The 24,011-nt window shown below is 41.4% G+C and overlaps 1 protein-coding gene across 1 annotated transcript in view; it reads left to right on the top strand.

Annotated features, from left to right (window-relative positions):
• COL1A2 (collagen type I alpha 2 chain) overlaps positions 1-24,011 on the top strand; it is a 61,456-nt gene that overhangs the window by 25,001 nt on the left and 12,444 nt on the right. Inside the window, exons 17-41 of the mRNA XM_044429570.1 lie at positions 340-438; positions 532-576; positions 692-790; positions 1,494-1,547; positions 1,680-1,787; positions 3,719-3,772; positions 3,918-4,016; positions 4,620-4,673; positions 5,425-5,523; positions 6,856-6,909; positions 7,284-7,337; positions 7,966-8,019; positions 9,209-9,262; positions 9,816-9,860; positions 10,619-10,717; positions 12,060-12,167; positions 14,263-14,316; positions 14,790-14,843; positions 17,039-17,092; positions 17,213-17,266; positions 17,360-17,467; positions 18,919-18,972; positions 19,071-19,124; positions 21,158-21,319; positions 23,706-23,813. Coding sequence (XP_044285505.1) covers positions 340-438; positions 532-576; positions 692-790; positions 1,494-1,547; positions 1,680-1,787; positions 3,719-3,772; positions 3,918-4,016; positions 4,620-4,673; positions 5,425-5,523; positions 6,856-6,909; positions 7,284-7,337; positions 7,966-8,019; positions 9,209-9,262; positions 9,816-9,860; positions 10,619-10,717; positions 12,060-12,167; positions 14,263-14,316; positions 14,790-14,843; positions 17,039-17,092; positions 17,213-17,266; positions 17,360-17,467; positions 18,919-18,972; positions 19,071-19,124; positions 21,158-21,319; positions 23,706-23,813 — 1,881 coding nt within the window. The remainder of the gene's footprint in view (positions 1-339; positions 439-531; positions 577-691; positions 791-1,493; positions 1,548-1,679; positions 1,788-3,718; positions 3,773-3,917; positions 4,017-4,619; positions 4,674-5,424; positions 5,524-6,855; positions 6,910-7,283; positions 7,338-7,965; positions 8,020-9,208; positions 9,263-9,815; positions 9,861-10,618; positions 10,718-12,059; positions 12,168-14,262; positions 14,317-14,789; positions 14,844-17,038; positions 17,093-17,212; positions 17,267-17,359; positions 17,468-18,918; positions 18,973-19,070; positions 19,125-21,157; positions 21,320-23,705; positions 23,814-24,011) is intronic.

Here is a 24,011-nt window from a genome sequence, read left to right as displayed (position 1 = left end):
AAGGCCACAATTTGGTCAGAATTATTATACTACTCTGTTTCCATCTCACTGTGGTAGGCACATTGGATGGCATTACCACTGTTATTCATTAAAACAGCTGATGTTCCCCAGGGTTTTTGGACTTCAGTTCCCACCAGCACCAGACAGCATGGCCAATGGTCACAAATCCTGGGAGCTGTAGTCCAAAACTCTAAAGGGTGCCAGGATGAGGAAGGTAGCATTAAAAGACAGATCTGAGTGGTACAGGATCAGTTATGGTGAAATAGCCATACATCCTCACCTGCTGCCCAGTGCTTGAAGGCTTATAGGTGCCTAATGTCTCTTTTTTTCCCCAAACAGGGTGAAGTAGGACCTGCTGGTAATGCTGGTCCATCTGGCCCTGCAGGTCCTCGTGGTGAGCCTGGTCTCCCTGGTGCTGCTGGTCCCGTTGGCCCACCAGTAAGTTTAATTTAGTCCATGCCATAACTAAATACAGATTTTGGGGCCCAGGGAATTCCATTAAAAAAAATTCTCTTTTGCTTTGCTTTTTAGGGTAACCCTGGTGCCAATGGTATTCATGGTGCTAAAGGTGCAGCTGTAAGTATACCTTTGTCCAAGTGGATTTATCTTATAGAGAATGCATCTGTGTGCTCTGCAGATAAGATAATGTGATTGTAATGTGCCTGTCTGTCTCATCTTTCTTTTCGGACAGGGTCTTCCTGGTGTAGCTGGTGCTCCTGGCCTCCCAGGTGCTCGTGGCATCCCCGGCCCAGCTGGCCCTGCTGGCCCTGCTGGTTCTAGAGGACTTACTGTAAGTCGTATTCTCTGTTGAGCCAAGTGTAAAGCACCAATGACTGGTAACAGTAAAATGTTTAGGGATCCTGCTTTTTGTTGACATAATGGCATTTGACCCCTAGCATTTAATACCTGTCAGCAGTCACTATTTATGCATTATCTTACATAATAGCCATTTAACACCTTTCTTCAGTGCACAGAACATTAATTAAAACAAAAGTTGGAGAGCTGGTGGCCAATTCATATGTTGTTGGACTGTATTTCTCATCAGCCCCTGCCATCTTGGTCAATGGCAAAGTATGATGGGAACTGTAGTCCAAGTTGTAGAAGACTACAGGTTCCTCACTGTTGCTTCAGAGATGTATTATCTTAATAATCCTTATAGTCTACTAGCCTGTGAGATAAGCCACTGCTCTAATATTTCAATTTTGCCTGTGAGAAGCTGAGAGAATAGTGGGGCCACGTAATTTGTTCTTAGTTAAAGCCACATTTGAACCAGGAACTTCACAGTTCATTGTGTTCTTGTGCTGCACAGGATCTCTGCCTCATTCCCATATGTTGTGTTGGCTGAATATTTTTGTGTGGGATCTTGAAATGACACTCTTTGCTATGGTAGTTCCTAGCTGCTTGGAGAACTTGTAGCTCAGGTGCAGTGTAGAAAAATGAAGGCACTTTCTAGAGTACTCACTGCTGGCATCTCTTGTTCTGTTTGACTCTAGGGTGAGCCTGGCCCTGCTGGATCCAAGGGAGAAACTGGTAACAAGGGTGAACCTGTGAGTACTGTTACACATAATACAGTAATATGGCATGTCATTGTTGTTGTTTGTGGTGGCGGGGGAAGTGTTGTTTTCCAAAGTAGCCTCTTATGCAAGGTGGTGACCCTTTTTCTCTTTACAACTGAACAGGGTTCACCTGGCCCAGCTGGTCCTGCTGGTCCAAGTGGTGAGGAAGGCAAGAAGGGTGCCACTGGTGAGCCTGGTGCTACTGGTATACCTGGACCTGCAGGTTTAAGAGTAAGTCCTTTGCACACTGCAATAATTTCAGGAAAATATCAGGGAGATGCATGGGAAAGGAACGATCACTAACTGACAGAACATATGCCTGGTGTACAAAAGGTCTCAAGCTCATTTCCTGACATTTCCAGATAAAGGGATCAAGTAGCAGGTGCTGGGGCTGGCCTCTGCCCAAGACCCTAGGTGTTGCCGGGTGGGCCATGGCTTGATAGAGGATGCATATACTTGCTTTGAAGAGGGAATGAGATTCCCAGGCCTGGGAGAGACCTCTTCCCAAGACAAACTGTGACTACTATCCAATACTAAGCTCAGCAGATGATTGGCCTGATTAAGATATGGCAGTTTCTTGTGACTTAAGAAGAGCCCAACTGTAGCAACGCAGCTAATTTTTTTTCTTCTAATAACGAATATTTGATGCCATGAAATATTTTCACATTAAAATATATTCACATTTAAAAATCACTATTCATCAAAATGTAATTGTGGATTTTTAACATACTAGATCATCATAATCGTGTTAGGTTTTTAAAACCTTCTTTAATAGAATATGACTTCTTTTGCAAAATCATGAACAGTTCTCAAGACCTGTTGAATTTTAGTCAACTAGAAGGAAATGAAATGTTTCTTAGAAGGCTTGGTTAAGCTTAAAATCTGGTAGAAATCTAGAAAAGATTAACATAAGCACAGAGGAGAAAAGGTACTGCATTCTGAGTGCCAGAAAGTAAATGACCTAAAATGGAATAAATTTGGAATGTTAGGGCACAATATACTACATTTTTATTTATTGTGAAAGTGTAATCACTTATCATATTTTCTGTCCATTGAATTAATCCCAGGGAAGACCTCAATGCCTACATAACTATGGAAACATACTGTGTTATGCTCCTGAATGTTTGTTTTTTCCCCCAGACCCATATATTGGCAGGTTCTAGCTCTAGCTCTGGTTCTGTCTCAGCTGGTTTCTCATTTGATCCACTGGATTTCTCATTTGATCCACTTTCATTTGCCATTAACATCAAAAACATGGGTCAAGTTGCAGACATAAACCTGGCCAGACCAACTCAAGGTTAAACACATGTCCTAGTGACCCCAAGATTGGTCATTTAGTGCACAGCTGCATCCCTCCTAATGGACCTAATTATAAGAGATGCATCATGCTGCCTTACTATCTGCTGGTCAGGGCTGGCATCAAAGGAAGCATGGTGGGGCATCTTCCAAGAAACCATACCCCAGTAGGGGCCTACTGACAAGAGCTCCCTAGAGCTGCTCTTGCTCTTCACCACTGCAAGCTGCATGTCCAGCAGCTTCTCATCTTAGTCCAGACAACAGTGGTGGTGGTAAGGAGGAAGATGCCACTGCCTACCCATTCATTGGCTGTCTGCCTCTCAAGCACATGGCAGCAATGACAAGACAGAGGGTGAGAAGCAACAGCTGGTGGCAATGGTAGTGACTTATTGGAAGAAGAGGGCCATGGAGGGTGTTTTTCCTCAAAACCTGGTGTGAGCCCTGGTCCTCAGAATTAATGAGGAATGACACAGGAGCAAAATGTAAGCTGGGCAGTCTAGCTGTGCATACTAAATATATTGGTCTTACTAAATGAGAAGGACTTTCCCATTCTCTTAATTGTGCTCAAGAACAGCTGAAAAGAGTCATGGGAAACAGCTCCTTGGAGACCTTAGCTTTTCAGCTTCACCGCATCTCTCTCAGAGGATATTGGCATCCAAGGCCTCTTACATGTTGAAGGAGATGGGCCAAGTCTTGGATCTTTCTCAGGAGCCCCATTTGCACAGAATAAAGAGACACTCACCATACAGCCTATCACAAATGCCAAGCATTCCTCCATAAATCCTTAATTACAGCAAGGCTAGTCTTTGCCTTCTGCTGGAAACTGCTCTATTTCTCACCAGATATATGTGCTCTTTTTACTGTAGGGTGTTCCTGGATCTCGTGGTCTCCCTGGAGCTGATGGCAGAGCTGGTGTTATAGTAAGTTATCTTATTTTTTCCAGTTTGATCAGTTTCATGACTTAGTTGCATAGGCTTTTTCCTCCACAAGCAAGATGGAGGGAAGAGACTTTTCTACTACTATTGTTGCTTTCTCCAACTTGAACATGATTCACTTTCTCTTTAGGGTCTTGCTGGTAATCGTGGTGCTACTGGCCCTGCTGGTGCTAAAGGTCCCAGTGGAGATGTGGGCCGCCCTGGTGAACCTGGTCTCATGGGTGCAAGGGTAAGTATGGAAGAGCAAGGGATGATGGGGGGGAAGCATTCAAGCAGATGGACACATTTATTGTGTGTTGTTGTTATTGTTAGGGAAAAGAGCATGCTGAAGCTGCATGGCTTTGTTTTTAAATGGCCCATTTTAAAAAATATTCCATGCTTGATTGTGATTTTTAATTATGCTTAATATTTTCAATGATGATAGCTGCACTGTATTCAGTAGCTTATTCACTTCACATAACTATGCTGTGAGGAGTCTCATTGTTCAAATGCAAACCTAAGGCAACAATCCCTGTACGCTTTGGTTGCAACCTATACCCTATTATTAGGGAACATAGAGAATGAGCAACACTGAGCCCAATGGCATTTACTCCTAGGTAGGCATATATAGGATTGCACTGTTGGGATAAATCTGACTGAGTCATTGGAACATTTTCCAGTAAACCTATGTGACTGGTAGATAGTAGCATATTCTTCTATTATTTATATTTATAAATGTTAAGTCTGTGTGAGGGGAGTGGAAGTAAGTTGCATTCCATTTCAAATAAGCAAAATAAAATAAAATAAAATAAAATAAAGCAGCATACTAAGGTGAGGCTTCTGCTCTTTCTAGGGTCTCCCCGGTCAATCTGGAAGCCCAGGCCCTGCTGGCAAAGAAGGTCCTATGGTCAGTATTCTACATTTTATTCTGCAAAGATAAATTAAAAATGTGTTTAGATTCCTATAAGTTCTTAAAATGTGTTTAGGTTCTTTTAACATACAATGTTCTTTAATATTTGTATCCTATTATCCTGGCAACGTGCCCATGAGCTGGGCTAGACAAAGACATTGTGATCTGCTCCTAAGCCTATTGCTGAACTCAGACCTTGAGCCTGCATCTTGCTCATGGTCAACCCTACCTTGGACCCCAATTAAAGACATGCTTAGAAAATGATAGCTGTGTTGTCCATTGAACCTACTGATCTGGGATTCATATGAGTCTTGGTTAACAAATTTATTAATACGACCCTGCACAGCTCTGATGGGTCTCTTAATACAGCAAGATTTTGTCTAGATCCAAAGAAGAGAGTGGGAAGGAGTCTGGACACTATGTTGTACACTAGGAAGTTGCATGAATACAACTCCAGGACTTTAATAGCAGCCTATAGCACAATGATACTGACTGATATTGTAAAAATATTTCCAGTTATATATTGTTGTTGCTCCAAGTTCTGTGTAACTGGGGTGGAGCTCTTTTCTGGATTTCAATGGCCTTTGCATTAGTATTGAAAAGTGATGTGAAATGGAAAGGAAGTGAGAGACACATCTTCCAATTTTAAAAGAAATCCCAAATAAAGCGTTTTGCTCTTGAAAGATATATGGTGTGTAGATAGTGAAGCTATGGACCTAGAATAAAAATAATGAACTTTTCCTTCTAGGGTCTCCCTGGTCCTGATGGTCGTCCTGGCCCAGTTGGTCCAGCTGGTCCAAGAGGTGAACCTGGCAACATTGGATTCCCAGGACCAAAAGGTCCCAATGTAAGCACAATAGAGCTTTGTGGTGTCACCATAAAACAACATGGCAACATGTTGCCCATAAATCTAATACTGTGCAGTGTTTCTGGTGTCCCAGCAGCAAACGCCAGCATGGCAGCACTGCAGCACTGGTGCAGTGCTACAGTCCATGATGTCGCCCTGCAGCTCCCTTCCTCTCAGTACTGCTTTGCTTGCATAAGAAGTGTTGGGATTGAGCTGTCAGCCCCATCAGCATGATCATCCACTGTCTCCTTTTGCTTTCGTTCTTTCTTTGGAGAATGGTTGCGATCCAGTAGAACCTCTGGTACATGCACCAGCTGTTGCACATATGCACTTCAGAGAATCAGATTTGTTTTTGGTGCTATAATCCCAGTGCCTTATTTAATTGCAAACTAAATGTGGGGTATCTTTAAAAAGTGGCTTAGCAGCACAGAGATGGGGAGGCGAGGAATTAAGCCAAAAATGACCAGTTACTTTAAGGGCTGAGCTTCCAGGTCACATGGTGCCATGCTTTTTGGACTGCCAATTCAAACTGCCAATGCAGCATTATATGTCCAAATGCTCCATCATAGAAAACACTGTGGGAAGCTAGCATGTGAGTGAGATAGTATCCTAGTTTTGCCATCTCCCCAGTATGTTAGTTTTCTATGTTCAAAGAGCTGGTTGTTACTTGGGGAAGCATTAAGACATGATCTCCCTCAGTTGTTCTAACTGGTACAGTCCCAATAGTGCTGTATCCTCTGATGGTCCTGAGCATATAGACATTTGAATACAAAGCAATAAATGAACTGAAGCTTAATTTGGTTCTACCTGTCTATGTTTGACAGACCACTTTTTCCTGTGTGTAAAAGAATGTACTCCGTGACACAGAATTGGAGATGGTGGTTGATTAGTGTACCTGTAAGACTGATTCAAATCACAAGGCCAAAGATTCCTGTCTGCTGGGTCAAGGCCACAATGAGATAGACTGCCCAGGAAGGTTGTAGAATCTATTTTTCAGGGGCTATCTCCCCGAGATAATTGGAACAGGGAATTAGAGAACTGGTGGCTGTTGCTCATCCACTTTTCCATCATTTACTTACCCCTGCTGGGAACAAGATTTTCTGAGCAGAACAATGGCTACTGTAAGTAGGAGAAGCAGCAGATCCAGGGATCTATGATGGAAGATCCCCTGCTACAAACAAAACCTAACAGGTGCCCAGTTGTGCCAACCCCTGATGCCAAACCTGATCTCAAAAGTATGAGATGCATGAACTAAGATGACATAACCTGAGTATATCTATTGTTCATTCTGAAACAGTGTCTTACCTTAATGTTCCTTACATTCTCCTACAGGGCGAGCCTGGCAAACCTGGTGAAAGAGGTCATGTTGGTCTTGCTGGCCCACGGGTATGTGCAAAAACTTTACATCCTGATTCCTGTGCTGAATCCAAGAGAAGGATCTGTTAGTGTAAATGTAGGCAGCTTTCCAACATTAGCTCATCTAAAAAACAGTATCCCACTGGCATTTAATCTAAAGTATACATTTAAAAAATCCAATCTGAGTTCCTTTTGTTGGAGGAAAGGTAGAAAAGGAACTCTTGCAAGCAAAGGAGATTTGTGTGGTGGGATGAGGGGGTCTGCACTGAGACTGACCTTAGCATAGTCACAAATAGAGAGTTCCAGGTTTATTAACTAGATATTTAGACAATGCTTTTGAGGAAATTGGATTTTTAGAAAAACAAACACTAAAACTTGTAGTAACTAAATGTTTGTCATTCTAGGGTCCTCCTGGTCCAGATGGAAACAATGGGGCTCAAGGACCAGTTGGTGTTGTTGTAAGTACACAATCAGCATTGTTAACCTTTGATGAAAGTGCACAAGTGCTAATATTTGGAATGGCTGACCGTTAATAGACCTTGATTTCCACATACCTTCCCCTTCGTATTTCTGGAAGGAAGCAATTTCCTGTTATATGGGCTGTGTTTAGAAGCACAATAAACTGTGGTTTATCATGATGAGAGAAAACCTAGGTGAGCTTCCTCTCCCCTCCCTCCTTCTGGCATAGACATGAGGAGAAGAGTAGAAGCTTTTGCTCTCTTCAGTTAACCATAGTTGAGCATTGCATTCACATCCTATAGTGTGATTGGTTGGAACTAGCCTGCTCCAGAAAACATGCATCTTCTTTCTAATAAACCATAGTTAAGATGCCCCTAGTTCATTGGGTTTGGGCAGCACAACAAGCTGCAGCTACTAACAAACAAAAGTAAAAGCTCTGACATGTCTCTTTGTAACTGTACAAGAGGGGAATGGGAAATACAGAAGCCCAGGTCTTGCTCCTGTCACAATATGCTGTACTTATGTTGCTATCCAAGCAAAGCCACTATGTGGTGTAGAATGTCCAAGACTGTATGCATGCCCACACATGTGCAAAGTCTTCAGGCACTTATGTTTTATTTTCCCTAGGGTGCTGTTGGTTCCAAAGGTGAAACCGGTCCAGCTGGCCCTCCTGGATTCCAAGTAAGTAGCTAATGTTATAGCAGAAGTTGGGCTCTCTGCAGTTGGGAATTATGCATGGTGCAAATGGTATAAAATGTCTCAATGTACCTATGCCCATCTTGATTGTATATGTATAACAGTTTATTCCATAAATTCTGACATATACACCTTTAATTAGCTTGCTGGCAAGGGAGGTAACAAAGGAATCAAAGTTCAGATCTTACAAGGTTTGCTTTCTAGGAAATTCAGTGCCTGAGGTCAAAGCAAACTCTAGCAGAACAGGATTAGTTAAGGCCTGTGAAACTCTGTTCGTGTTCATCTGAACATGCATAAATTCAGCAGGGGGACTTGATTTACTCTTTCCACCTTGGGTCGGAACACATGTACTAGCATTGTACACATGTACTAGCATTTCTGTGTGTACAGCTGAAGGTACTTCGGTTCAGTGGCACATGACACCTAACTTGTAAAATGAGGAGGCAGGAATCGCAGGCATAAGTATCATGTGCAGGCTTAATTTGGGTTAGAATCACTGAGTGCATTCCCACTGTGTCAGGGTGCATCAAGTATAAATACATTTAGGTACACATGAAGGGAACAGTAAATGTTTTGAATTGATCAAAATACGTTTCTCTAGGGCAGCTTTACTCATCCTGGGTCCTTCCAGTTGTTTTAGACTACAACTCTCATCAGTCACAGCTAGCATGACCAGTGGCCAGATATAATACTTTTCAGTCAAATCATTTGCAGGATCCCAGGGAAGAACTTTGGTGTCTTGTATAGTGCTTTGCTTTCATTTACGGAAGTCAACAATAAAGTCCATCTGCCACACTTCCAATGCAGCTGGAAACTAGATAAAGTCATGAGATAAAATACCAAAGTCAGGTACCAAGGATTTCAGGCTTAAAATGGGGGGGGGGGGGGATTCCTACGCAAAGAACAAGTATCACTTGGTTTGCACAGAGCACAGTGATGTAACAAAGGCCAATTCAGTTGGCATATGCCTTGGTCCAAGCCTTATAAGGCAGCCTTCTCCAAGGTGGTACAACTTTTAGATGTACTGAACTATAACCAAGCCCATATTCTTTAGACTTCCATCCAACATTTACTAATGCCTTTTGCAGCTCCAGTAAGCTCATTTGTATCCATTCAAAATGCATATGAAGATTGCCTATTTTTGTGTTTACTTTGTTCATTTCTTTTCATTTAGGGCCTTCCAGGTCCCTCTGGCCCAGTTGGTGAAGCTGGCAAACCAGGTGATAGGGTAAGTAATGAACATGCTCATCCGTGAGATATGAGCAGATAAGCCAGTGTTGCCCAGCATCCTAACCATCACAGCTGCACACTCCGTCATCATCTTGGGCCATAAAAGAATCCAGCATCCAGGTTCTTCTTTCTTGGGTTATGATGACTTTTCCCACAACCTGTCTTCCATGAGAGGAAGGGTTCCATACTGTAAAATCCCTTCACCTGATTTTGCGGAATCCCTCCTGTCCCACACACAGAGCTCATCCTATTTAGTGGGGCATCCTGACACTTGGTAGCATTTTCAGGAGGTTTCAACCACCATGAGTAGGAAGGAGTGGGAAATACATTTTGTCAGTGCTATTGATCCAGTTGCAAATCTGGATTCAGCTGTTAGTGTGGTAATTCTAGCAGCATGCTGTGTTTACATCTGAGCAAACACAATGTGAGCTGCTATGATTTTAAGTCAAGTCATCTTTTGTCTCACTGGGTGCAATAGTATTAGACATCTTAACCAAGAGGAACTAAAATCTTTTGAAATTTGGCTTAAATAATGTATTTTTTGTTCATAGGGTCTTCATGGTGAATTTGGTCTCCCTGGTCCTGCTGGTGTAAGAGTAAGTATTCTATCTTACTATTATTTATATAATTATAATTTCATATATAATTCCTGAAAAGAAAGAATTTTCAAATGCTTCTTTTGACTGCAGACTGTTTAAAACATCTATCTATAATACATTGAACTGTATTATTGTCATATAAAAATTCTAACAGTAAAGAGCAGCTGTTCCAGTAACACTGAATTGAAATAATACTGATGTTGCTATATCTGCTTCATGCCACTGATATGCTCAGTGCCAAGTATGTGTAATATTTATATATGTATATAGTATATACATAGCACATTATCCAAAGACTTTCATCTAAAATTCTTGTTTGCTCAGGCACATAACTTGTATTTGTGTCTGCAATGGGCCAAACAAGATTGGGAAGAACTCAATTATGAAGTAGGAAATAAAGCCAAATTAGCAGCTATCCTAAATATACCAATAGGATTTATGTCTGAATCAATGTCTTAATGTTGTACAAGTGCTAAGTGGTGTTGTGTGTCTAACCTAATCAGAGTTTCAGGGCTTACCACAGTAGCTTCCTGAATTCTTGACTGGGTACAGGAATCTTGCCAAAGAATAGAACCTGTCCCGAACCCTAAACTACATTCAGTAGCTATGTATTTTGTATGAGCTGACTTGCAAATATTACCAGTTACCTTGCTATTGCTTTCAATCAGCTTCAGTGTTAAATATTAAGGTTTCTCACCCTAAAAAATTAAGATCTCTGGACTAAATTTAATGCTTCACCAATCTCTTTTGTGCAGGGTGAGCGTGGCCCTCCAGGCCCAAGTGGTGTTGCTGGTCCTACCGGTCCCCTTGGAAGCCGTGGCCCATCTGGTCCACCAGGATCTGATGGTAGCAAGGTAAGCCAGAAAGTTGCTATTTTTCTGAAATCCTCAGGAGGGCAGTGTCAGCAAGTACTTAACTGGATGCTGATGACATCAACCTCCATATGTGTGTTCCTGAAACATTTCATCCTCAGAACGTCAACAACATATTTCTGTGATTCTGCATTACAATATTGTATTATACCAGAATATGGGAGAGAGTGCTCCCCAAATAATTATGGTTGTTTTCATCATCAGACCTTGTTGTTCACGGTGGAGCTTTTAGAATTTGTATAGAGAGTGCCCACTGCTGGTGCATGGAAGCGCTTCTGCATGTGTACTGAACTGTCTTACTTTGTTGCTGCCTAAATGGCAGCTCTCCATGAAAAATCAAAGTTGACTTGAGAAGCTTCAGTAAGTTTCAAGAGTGGGTTGTGGTATAGTGATGAGAGAGGGCTGCTTTTAGATAAAGGGGACCTGGAAGCCTCACTGTGCATGGGCTGGTCACTCATGTGGCCTTTTAGATCAGGGCATGTGTGTTTTTCTCTGCTTTCACCTACTGGCCTAGATACAACAACACATATACTCAGTAAGGATGGCCTGAGGGTGACACCATTTACTATAGGATTGGTGATGAGGAGGCAAAGCCTCAAACAGAAAGGGGGTGGTCTTATTGGGGAGCAGGGGGAGCTCTTCAAAGGATAATGTTCATGATTTCTTTAACTTTCAAATGTGGTAAGTTTGATCTGCTACACAGGGGTAGGGCCCTCTGTACATTCTACAGTGTGAGACCCTGGACTCCTGCCCCCAAATCCTGCCATCTGCAGTGGAAAGGGGACAATATACAATGGGTTTCTGTGATCTAATTTTGGATCAGACCTGCACCCCTGGTGAATTCTGGAGTGGATCAATTTTTGGTTCCCATCACTCCCATACACAAATATACCAAGTTGAGGGATGGGTTCCCAGGAAATGTCTTGTTAGTAAATCAACAAACTACAGGCCTAGATGAAAAAATATAGTTCCATGCATGCCAGAAATATATTAATGGAGCTGGTCTAATTCCAGATCAGCTCTGAACACTTAACAGATACCTCCTAAATCAAACTGTCTTACTCAGGCCCATCCCAATCAAACTGGTATAGGAAATCTGCCATTTCCATTTAATATATATTCATCTACTTTTACCTGAATGCTTGATGAATGGACACATGAGATGAAACTAATGCAGTCAGTTCTTTAAGTACCTATCCAGAAGTACCTTTCAGAGAACTAGCAAATAGCTGATGACTAGCAAATGCACTGCAACATGTTACTATTTTTTCTTGAGGACATTTCAAAGTTTAATCTTTCCTGTTCCCTTTCCTTACTTTCCTAGGGTGAACCTGGTGTTGCTGGAGCAGCTGGTGCTCCCGGCCCAGGTGGCCCTAGTGGAATCCCTGGCGAGAGAGGTGCAGCTGGTATGCCAGGAGGCAAAGGTGAAAAGGTAAGGCAGCAAGGTGAAAAGGTAAGACAGCTGACTCCAATAGCTGTCACAAGATTTTGTGCATAACCTGCTCACAGAAGGCCCAGTTTCAATCCCTGTCATATCCAAGTAGGGCTGGTAAATGTGCGTGTCTTTACCGGTCCAAGACAACTGCTGCAACCAGTATAGACAATACTGAGCTATGAGAACCCATGGCCTGATTGGTGTAAGGATATTTCCTATGGTCCTATGAAACAAGCAAGTGGAAATGATTTACAGGTTTTTTGATACCAGCTCAGAGAAGGTTTTACTAGCTATTTTCTAACCATAAGTCTTTCTAAGTCTTAAACATTCACACTGAAGCTCACACTTGTGCTTCTCTGCTTACATTCAGTCTGCCAGGGTTAGAAATTATCTGGTCTGGTGCAGACAGACTGAAAGGCTGGTACTTGTGTGACACTGAAAGCAGCAAGTATAGTACATTGGGCATTGCAAGAAATTTGCTCTGCAAATTGGTTCAATGAAGAGATGGATTGTGGATAGAATTATGTTAACTCCTAGTATGTTCTAAACAAAGAAATTAGATGCTTTTGGCTTTGTATGAATTTGTACAAAAGGATTGGACATTCTTCATTGCTCCATCAGGAAATGCTGAGTGCATACACTGAATCAGACAAGAAGGGCTGTGGGAAACAGCTCTAGAGAAATGCAGGGCTCTCAGCTTTGGCAGCGGGTGCAGGCCTAAGTTCATCTATCTCTGAAAAATGCCTGCCTGTTACATCTTCAGTTTTATTCTTTCCATCCCCAATCTTTTCTCCAATAAACGGTGCATTCTAAAAACCATGTTACATATTCAAAATACTCTTTTGAATAAGTCACTTGACACAGCCTTGCTAGTGGAATGCAAGAAATCAAACTATATATGTGTTCACCTTGATGGTATATTTAGACAAATGTCCACTGACTGGATAGTGTTGAAGAAACTGTGTTGCATGCAGTGGAGACACATCCATTTGGTAAGCCATTCCTATGGGATGACTTATCACATCAGAGCATCAAACATCTTTGGGCTGCTCACAAATATGAGGACATGTGGCATTTCACTGCCCATAAATGCCTGTAGCTCCCCCTGATGCATTCTCCATTCGGCCAAATATACAAAACTGTTTATCACTTGAATCTACCCTACATATTTAGATTAATATTGGGGAAATAGCCTTGCTTTACCACTTCAAGCATTAATACTTTTTAAATAGGTTTTTCTCCCCTTGTTAAGTGGCTTCTGAATCTTTTACTGTACGTGCAGATATGTAATTGATTGATTGATCTGTTACATTTCTGTAGTGCCCAATAGCCAAAGCTGTCTGGGCAGTTCCCAACAATAGGAACATCAATTGTAAAATGACCCTGAAGTTAGTGTTTTATAGGAATACTTATATTCCAAGGTAGAGAGAACATGGGAATCTCAAGCAGTAGGATATAAATAAAGTGATGTGGATTATTGATAGTGCGATTCTAGTGTTGTCTGTTGTCACTAGATATGCCCTTAAATGATCAAGCACAGCAATCCTAACCCCCAGATTTAACTTGCTGGAGATGTTAAGGATCCAGCAAAGGTGCTCCTGTGCTTGTGGCACAGAACCCTATCTTCATGGCAGCCCTTCTTCCCACCTCAGAGTTCCGTGAACATGAGGCTGCTGCCAGGGGGCTTTCTGCCAGTAGTAGCCAAATCAAGGCATTCTGGAAATGATTCTCGGGCAAGGTGGAGATGGCCTTGGATTCACTAGATCCAAAGCTGCTTCATTCTGCTAAAGAAATCCAAGATTGATCCTCTTGCCCACACCACTCTGGTACAACAATTTTACCTCTAGCTGTAAAAAATAGTCATTGAAATCCACTCCTTGGCATGTGAGAGACACACAAACACACACTTTCTGCCCTGGTTGGTGCAAGCCAACAGACCTTTGTCTGATGGGATAGTTCTGCTGCCTTCTCCCCAGTGCACACACATGGTTTGGATCACACTGTCAGATTGCTGAGAAAGTTTAGGCACTGTTGTTCTGTCAAGCATCTTCCACTGACCATCAGAATTCATGCTGCTTTCTTCCTATTCCAGGGACCAACAGGCTTCAGAGGAGATGTTGGAACAACTGGAAGAGATGGTGCCCGGGTAAGCATGCTGCTGCAGTTACTTTGCTGTTTTAAGGAGTTAAGCCCCAGGTCTCTTCAGCAATTAGCATATGAGGCTGGAGCTGGATTATGCAGTGTTAGGTAAAGCTACCCATACTGGAGCAGTCCCTTAACCTTCAGCAATGGTCCCCTGAATTAAACTAGCTGCAAAAGTAAATGAAAATATTACTTATTTCCTTCATTTAAATCAGCTTTCTCAGCATACCATGGCTGCATTTCATCAACCAAACTTTAGAGTTATTCATCCTTATAATAATCACAAAGTTAGGGCACTTAATCAGAAGAATGACTACATTGTTTTGTAGTGGATTTTTTAACTGAAAACCTCAGAGGACAGAAATCTTAAACAAAAAAAAATCATCTGCAGAGTAATCTGTAATTACTAAAAAATTAAAAACTTCTGAAGGGGAAAAACACTCCGGTTTCAAACATATGATTCTGTTTTATCTTCAGGGCATTCCTGGTGCTGTTGGTGCTCCTGGACCTGCTGGAGGTTCTGGAGAGAGGGTGAGTACTAGTCTTTTCAAGTACTGCTAGGCACATTCCTCACAAAAAAAAAAAAAAAAAAAAGCAGAAAACATTCTTATGGGCATGGAGAGCCACTGGCCTTTGCAGATGTGACACATGCCTCTAAACCCTTCCCTGCAGTTACTGTACAGAAACAACAGCCTGCAATGCACTGCAAAGCGTTTCACACCTGAAAGAGTTATTTGACAATTAACACAAAAACATGAAATCATATCCGGACTTATTATGCCTAGAGTAGAGCCTTATTTCATTGGGCCTGCTGTGACTATGACTAAATCTTGATCCATCTCATTGAGGATAAGCCAAATGAAGCTAGTTGAATGAGGGTCCTATGAAAATCAGTGGAACAAGTTCATTGTGACTTAGGCCATAGATTTCAATGGAAGTTAAGTGCTGTTAACTGTATGGATCCGGCCCATTGCTGATAATTTTACTTATATACTGTCCACCATGATGGATTGCAGGGGGCAGGTTACAAACATTTAAAATACAGTGTGTGTGTGTATGTGTGTGTGTGAGAGAGAGAGAGAGAGAACAACACTGAAATTATGTAGAATATATAAAACTCAACAAACATAGCAGCACTGAAAGATAAAACCAGACTTAAAATGCTTAAGGCTGCAACCCTATTTACAAACAGCTCTGTGGGGCTTACCTCTCAGTAGACATATTCCAATCTGCCATACTAACAAACATACATATTTTTAGCTAGGTGCCTAAGAGTTAGCAGCTTTGCTATCAGGTTAATTTCCAGGAGCATTCTGCACTTGGAGTGCCAGTAGTGAAAAGGCAATTTTTCAAGTTGATGCCTTTCCTGTGACGGAAGAGGGACTCAAAGGAGGGCCTCAGCAGACCTCAGGATGAAAGTAGTCCGATAGATAATATATTATTATTAATTATTATTATTCCTGAAAACAGTTCCAAAAATTTTTCCAATAATTATCTTATTCGTGTTAATAGTCCTTTTCACAAATGAGGGAATTAATGCGCCAGGTTTTTCGGCGCCAGGTTAAGACCTTTTTATTCCAGCAATATTTTAATAGGTTTTAATATTGTCTTTTCTATGTTTTTAAGTGCAGCCAGTGTGGGTCAGGAATTTATTTATGTTATATTTTATGTTATAAGCCGTCCTGAGGCTTTTGCGACAGGACGGCATATAAATATTTTAAATAAATAAAATAAATGCAAATAGCTTGTCCAGAGCAACACAGGAAACTGAAAGTTGGGCTGAGATGTGAATCTGTCCAGTCCTGATATACTCTCTGCTAGGACTAGCTGTCCAGACAAGTTCCATCTTCATCCACAGAAGTATGGCTTCACTCAGAAATGAAACTGAGTAAAGGGAATTCCTCAGAAATAAGCAAATAAGCAGTGCAGTGTCATTGCTCAGTCCTGGAGGTATAACTAGAGAGAGATTGGGGATGATTCTTGTATTGTTTTGTGCAAGGGCCATGAGTCCTACAGTTGTTCTGAGTGGTGCTCTAGCATCCCTGTGGAATGGTAAACAAAACACAGTGCCAGGATAAGAAGGTTCATTTTGCTTGTCTTTCTGTTCTACAAAACAGTTTGTTAGAATTCCACAAGTTGGATCCAGGCGTAGTTGTTCTTAAAGTAGACCCATTGAAATGAGGACTTCTGAGGCCTATGCGTATATTTCTCAGACAACATACCCCAACACAAACACACGTGTGACGTGAAAAATTGCATTTTAACTCAAAGGAGATGTCTAAAGAACAATTTTGTTATGGGGGATCTCCATTTCAAAGGGAAAAGCCCAGTTGGGCATAGTGAAGCTTTGGGAATATCTAAAAGTGTTTTTTGGATTCCAGGGGCTGATGAGCATTTTTATCTCTCCCTTCAGACAAAAAATTTTATAAAGTTTCTTAGAGATACATTTTTTAAAGTCTGTCTGGCTCTCTGGCTTGCAGTCTTACAAGCAGGACCCAAAAGAAAGAAGTGATGGGGAGGGGGAAGATAAAAGCAAACTTCAGGGAGAGGTAGAGCCACACAGAACTGGTCTCTGAGCACAGTTAATGGGATGAACTTCTCTCCCTCTGCAGCAGTCAAGAGACAGTTGAAGAAAAGTCAAAGTCATTTGGCCTTTGACTCAATGTAGTGGGTTCTATAGTGGGCTATTCTATATCCCAGTAACACTGGTCCTTTGTGCATTTTAGGGTGAAGCTGGTCCCGCTGGTGCAGCTGGTCCCGCTGGACCTCGTGGAGCACCTGTAAGTACTGAAACATGCCTTTTTCAAAATAAAACATCCCAGATTCTAGAGGTGCTTCTTTGGGAGAGGTAGTGTGCTTTTCTCACTAACTCTGCTTTTTATTTTCCCCTCTTCCTCTAGGGTGAACGTGGTGAAGTTGGTCCTGCTGGCCCTCCCGGATTCGCTGGACCTCCTGTAAGTATAAAGGAAAATGTTCATCCGCTCTAGTTTTGCAGTGGTTTTAGCTTGCCATGGATTTTGAGTCACATCCTTTCTTGAATTTTTCAGGGTGCAGCTGGTCAGGCTGGTGCTAAAGGCGAAAGAGGTCAAAGAGGACCTAAAGGCGATGTAGGCCCACAAGGTGCCATTGGTGCTGTTGGTAATGGTGGCCCTGCTGTAAGTAAACTGAATCTTAATCCATTTATTCCACTTTTATACCATCCAATAGCCAAAGCTCTCTTGACAGTTCACACCTACTGAAAACATAAAATACTACATGATCAGTAAATACAAAAGGTTAAAATGACAGGATCAAATAAAAACCAAAATAAAACCTAACAGCAGTGCAGAAGTTTAAAATATAATACTGATTGAAAACAATAGAATCTGAACAATTAAAATGCCTGAGAACATAAGAATGTCTTCACCTGGTGCTGAAAAGAATATGATGTAGGTACCAGGTGAAGATCTGCATGAAGCCCATCACACAACCAGGGTGCCACAACAAAAAAGATCCTCTTCTCAGTAGCCACCCAATTCACTCCGTTAGGCAGGGCTCCTGGGAAAGTGCTGCTGGCAGATGTTAATCTGTCCTCCACTTCTGACAAAATGACACCATCTGTGCAGAATTAATATCGTGCAGCCATGCTTGTAAACTCATTGCTGAGCAGTGGAACAGCGTGCTTGCTAACTGTTTCATCATCTTGCATGGATAAATTCCTCAAATCTATCTCTTTCAAGGTTAAATGCATATTTATACCATGTCATGGAGCTTTCCCATAGGGCTAATAGGCAAAGTGGCGTGGGTCTTTTAAGCTATTATTTACACTGAAAGAAATATTCAGATTTGATCAAAGAGTAAAGACTTTATTTAACCTTCTATCACATATATTATTGGTAGTATGGTTTGAGTATCAGTGCTAATTTTTCTTGATTTTTTTCCAGATGAGTTTCAATGCAGAGTAGTAATATTATTGCAAGCATATATCACTGATAATAATTTCAGTTATTGCTCTGCGGTGGCACCCCAGTTATGGAATGTGCTCCCCAGAGAGGTTTGCCTGGCACCAACAGTTTATTCTTTTCAGTGCCAGGCTAAGACCTTTTATTTTCCCATTATTTTAAGGCTTGACTATGATTTTAACTGTGGGGTTTTATTGTATTAGAAATTATATTTTTTTTTTGTAAAATTGTCCTGAGACCTCAGTAGCAGATGGGATATAAAAGTTTTAAATAAATAAATTTAAATAAAATTCTGGTGATATCCCATCAGTGTTATAATTCATAATACAAAATGTTGGCATTCATGAGGTCTTTAATACGGCCAACATTTTTTGTTGCCTTTGCTCTTATGGCCTTAAGGTGGGGTGGGGGGGGTGGGGAGGAGTGAACAGTTCTACAAACAAGCTGTTAGTAGTATGATTGCCATAGTGAAGTCATTACTGGTGTTTCCTTAAAGAAAACTGTTATCTTCTTTTCATAGGAGAATTTAACTTAAAAAGGAATCTGCTTCCAGTAAAGCTGTTAGCATTATTTTCATTGAGTACAACTGGAATCAGGATTATTTGACAGCTAAAATATCAAGGTGCTTCATTCAACTTATATTTTCCTCTCTTTCTTCCATATAGGGTCCCATGGGCCCTGCAGGTCCTGCTGGAGCCCGTGGTGATGGCGGTCCACCTGTAAGTCCTCCTATAAGCTTCTTATACCACCCACCTTCTCTGGAGTTATTGGTCTTTTGAATTCTAATCACTCTCTCTCCCTTGGTCTTCTTTGGTAGGGTGCTACTGGTTTCCCTGGTAATGCTGGAAGACCTGGACCTCCTGGCCCTGCTGTAAGTAGTTACTGAGAACAGCTTCTGAGTAACTATTAATAGGTTAGAATTATGCAACAGTTAAATACTTCTGCTCTTTCCCAAGCAGTGCTTTAGATAGTTGGGGGTTCCAATCAGCAGTTGTTCATTTAGAAGATCCAGAATGATGAACAAACGTCCTTTCGCCACTTCATTAAGCAGAATGAGCCAGTTTTCCCAGGTAGCAGATGCTGGAGTAGGGCAGCATATGCACCCCACTCTTCCACCCCCACAAGTTCCTAAGCTAGCCTGCTTCTTGCTCACTAAGTAGGTATGCTGTCTTTGAGTTCAATGGAGGATGTAGTTCCACTGACATTATTTAAGTAAGAGTCAGCTGCAATTATGGACAGGTGTGGAATTTGAGGGGAGATGGTACCACCTTGTATTTGCCTCCAACCACAACATGTCTTGGGCTGGTCCTGATGCAGAGCATACATTTTAACTACGCAGGTAAGGCCCCTTCCCCACATTGCAGGCTTGCATTTAAATTCTGAAGTTCAGAGAGCAAAAGGTATAGGGCTTGGATTAAGCCACTGAACCAACTCTGTAGCACCCCAGTTTTACAAATTTAGAGCAAGGCATATTTTAATTATTTTCACACACTTTGGATCCTCTTTTAGGTCATTACTTTAACATTGTCAGTAGACTGGGTGAGGTTAAGACAAGAGAAGGGATAAGCAACATATTGCCTGAAGGCACCACCAGGCACAACCACTGTTTCTCTGCCCCTGTTATGGTGCCCCATTCCTTTTAGTTTCATTAACAACCTTCTTACCAGCAACTGTGGTTACTGTGAAATAGGTTTCAGCTAGTGATGAAAACTTCATGTTTGAAGTGATGGTTTCATGTGTTGGGGCTCAGACCCCACTTCTGTTTTGTGCTCAGCCTTTTGGGATGGTTACTTGTCCTTTGCCATGCCTCCCACAGCAGCCATTTTATGGTGGTTCTCAAATTGCCAAATGTGGCCACAACCCAAAATGTTTGCCTGCCCTTAGATTAGAGTAAGGGACTGATGGCAGAGAGAAAATATCACAGAATTTGAACTGAGGAAATTTGCAGATTTAGTTTCTAGTATCTCAGCCTAAAAGGAACTCAGGAAACAAGACTGAGAGAGGCTCTGCTGGAAACATAATATGACAGAACAAGGCAGCTTCACTTACATATTCCACAAATCTTGCCATTTGTGTATTCTCTTTTGTGAAGTGGCAATTCTTAATGCATAACAACTCTTTTATTTAATATATCTAGGAGGCTGCCATATGCAGCATGTACCTATTCAGACAAGTAGGCAATCTAGCTCTAGCCCTCATTCCAGATATGGACCTTTCCCAATGCACCTAGTGGCAGAGAGTGAAGGTTATGAAAATGTCTACATGCAAGCATTTTTGCATGCTAATTGATTAGTTATATCCGTTTAATAATTTTGAATGCTGTTTCCATTTGCAGCTGGCAATACCAGTAAACTTGAACATTATAATTTTTCAGAGATCTTCAGAGGAGAGCTGATAGTTTCTTCATCAGAATTTTCACTTCATTTAAGAAAAAGAAAGCTCTTTCCTCTCAACTGACACACCTGTCATACCTGTCTCAGGTTGTTTCTAGCATATCTGGCAGAAAGGCTAGGGATGTAGTACACTTGGAAAAATAGGAACAGTGAACATAGAAAGAACCAGAACTTTAACTTTCTATGGGCTAATTTGTGGTTGTTGCTCATAATTCCTTCTTCCTTCATTAATCTGCTGCAATCATATACATAAATAGCTAAGAGTAAGTTCCATTGAAGAGTGGAATCTACCTCTAGTCATTCATGTGTGGGATTGGGTGATAAGTCAACTAATTTCATGCAAACTTTTTAGAACAGAAAAGCTTGTTAGAGGAACTAACAACTCTACAAGGATACAATGCCCTTGACAAGTATCTTTGTCCATTGTTTGCTGTGTAGTTTAATATTTTGTTCTGTATGACATGGTACAGCAGGGATGCCACTGCATAATTACCAGATATTTTATTCCTAGGGTGTCTCTGGTCCCCCTGGACCCCCTGGCCCAGCTGGCAAAGAGGGTATTAGAGGCCCACGTGGTGACTCTGGACCAATGGGCCGTGCTGGTGAGACTGGTATTGTTGGACCACCTGGTTTCAGCGGAGAGAAAGGCCCAACTGGAGAGAGTGGTGCTGCCGTAAGTTGTTCAGAATCATATCTCATTCTTCTCATTGACTTGTTGCATGCTGTTTTTGTTGTATTTCCGACAGATACATGTGTCAGCTAACCCAATTCACAAGTGTGTGTTCAAAGCACATAAGAACCTTTTTGCTTTAAGTGCAAGTACAGTCATAAATCAGGAGAAGGCCCTCTGGGGGTTTTTTGTGTCCGGCTCACAGCATCTGCAGCCAATGTGGACAATTGACTGGGACTATGAGTAGAACTAGCACAAATCATCTGGAGGGCACCAGGTTGCCTTCATCTGAAACACACTCAGACATGTCATTTGCTGATCCTGGGGTCACAAGCAGCAAATATAATGCGATGAGGTCTCTGAGTCAGGTTCTGTTGATTACACCCCCAAGTAATTTTATTTTATTTTTTACTCTGCCCATAAATCTGACTGTTCTCAATAGGACTGCTCCTATTAGGGCACTACTTTCAAGACTATTTAGTTGCATTTACTGAAATCATCCCTATGATACACATTGAGTTACTATGTGTATATATCCACAAGTGCGTAACCACAAATAGCATTATTTATTAAATACATTTTTATCCTGCCCAATAGCCTGAAGGCTACTAAGCAGAATCTGTCATTTTGTAGCAGAAGTGTTGAGGTTGTACCCATGTCAATTTTGCTGAGCAGAAAATAAAGCTAAAAGAAGACAGCATATGAGACTAGCAAAGACATTTCTCATTGTAGAGCTGCAGAGCTCTGAAATGCTAAGAGGTGAAAAAGATTTTTATGGCAGAGGTGCAACATTTCCTCAAAATGTTCTGACATCACATAACTCATCCTGCACAGCCCATTGCATTGGGCGGCAGATGTTGCTGTGAGGATGAGGACTGCTGATCACACACATGATCTCTAAAAGACTAAAAGGAAATGTAAATGAAGACATTGATATACCTGGCTTTACCTCAAATGGTCCTCTCCTGGTATAACATTACTGGGTTAAAAATGGGTCTCAGTAAACTGTGACCAAGCCTTAGCAAACCTTGACTTGCATCTCTGAATTCATAGTCACAAGATAACTAACCTGACCGTGCATGTTGAATTCATTGGGAGTTACTGCTGGGAGAGTGTGCATAGGATTGCAGTCTTATTTAGATAGTTTAAGGAGGGGACACTACCACTGCAGAAGTAGTCAGAGTAGAGGTAGAGTCAGAGGGGGATGTACATGCCTGCATGGAGAAAGGGTAGCCCTACCCACTCTGAATCAGTAATTGACCTAAAAAGAGGTTAGCTAGTCATGCTCCAAATTTGGTACTTAGCTGCACCATGGAGGCCCATCAACTGCTATCTTCAGTTACCAGCAAGCAGTGCCCTCCAGCAATAGCTCCTCCTTTTCACTTCCCTCCACCCGAGTTGCTATTCAAATTTAGCCTAGTAGTACATTCAGAAGCACTTGATGAAATGCCACTGCTTAGCTTGCATTCAATGTCCATGAAATATTTTCTTTATCTCTATTCAGCTAGCAGACAGTTCAGGTTTGCACTATAAATGGTGCAGTCATGCAACTTGTGGGTTTATTCACCCCATCAACCCAACAGCATCATAATTCTACATTTCTATTGATAGTTTAGTGCCTAAAACTTGTCCCGCTGTAGCCAGATCCTTACTCAGAGACCAAAGCAGAAGACCATAAAACATTTTTACTCAAAGGATATAATCTGCATTTCCTTGGCAAGGTGGCAAATATCCTAGTGTTGTTGTTGATGGTGGATAACATTCCAAATCTCTTATGAACAGGCGAAAAAAGAAATTTTGTATCAGGATCTCAAGATATAACCCTGTCTCAAACTCTGTATTGCAGTTCTACATCTATAATAGTTCCTTGCTCAAGTGACTGCTTTTGGGCTATGTTAATAAACAAATGACCTTTACCCTCCAAATAAAGGCTAATCCTTTCCTTTTACATTTGGTACACCAGACCTGCACAAGTTGTGGCCCTCTCAGCTGAATGTACTCCACTAGCTACACGTAGCTATTATCCTTTATCAGAAACTGGTGTTATATTATGGAAAATATTTTTTTAGAGAAAAAAATATTGTTTTCATTTAAAAGAGTGAAAGTATCTTTGTTATTCAAGACCTTAGGTCTGTTCCACAATCCCACACTTAACTAGAACGATCGGAAGTGGAAATTAGATCTTAAGGCAATGTATAGAAGACCTGATTTATTTTGAATATGTTTAGATATTAAACATGGGTACATCTAGGACAGAACTGGGCTATTCTGGGATAAAAGAGAGTGGATGAAAGGGCCAGGAAACATAGCTTTACATTTACAAATGTGAAATTTGCTTGTATGTAAAAAGAATCTGAACACTGTATTCTGTTCTTGTCTCTTTATATAGGGACCTCCTGGTTCCCCAGGTCCTCAAGGTATCCTTGGAGCTCCTGGTATCCTTGGTCTTCCTGGCTCTAGAGGAGAACGTGGTCTCCCAGGCGTTGCTGGAGCACCTGTGAGTAGTGTTGGCCAAAGTGGGATAGTGTAAATTGGTGTCCTGTAACAGCGGGGGGTTGGACCCGATGGCCTTCATGGCCCCTTCCAACTCTACTATTCTATGAGTCTAAAGCCCATGTTGCCAAAATTATGTTGCTAAAAATGTGATTCTGTTGCTTTTGCATATAATAAAAAAGTATCTGGAAAAATAGTAAAT

This window comes from Varanus komodoensis, unplaced genomic scaffold (assembly GCF_004798865.1).
Source record: "Varanus komodoensis strain SLA01 unplaced genomic scaffold, ASM479886v1 scaffold2, whole genome shotgun sequence".
Classification (NCBI taxonomy): domain Eukaryota; kingdom Metazoa; phylum Chordata; class Lepidosauria; order Squamata; family Varanidae; genus Varanus; species Varanus komodoensis.
Note: the sequence above shows the minus strand (reverse complement) of the source record. Positions and strands in the feature narration are given on the sequence as shown.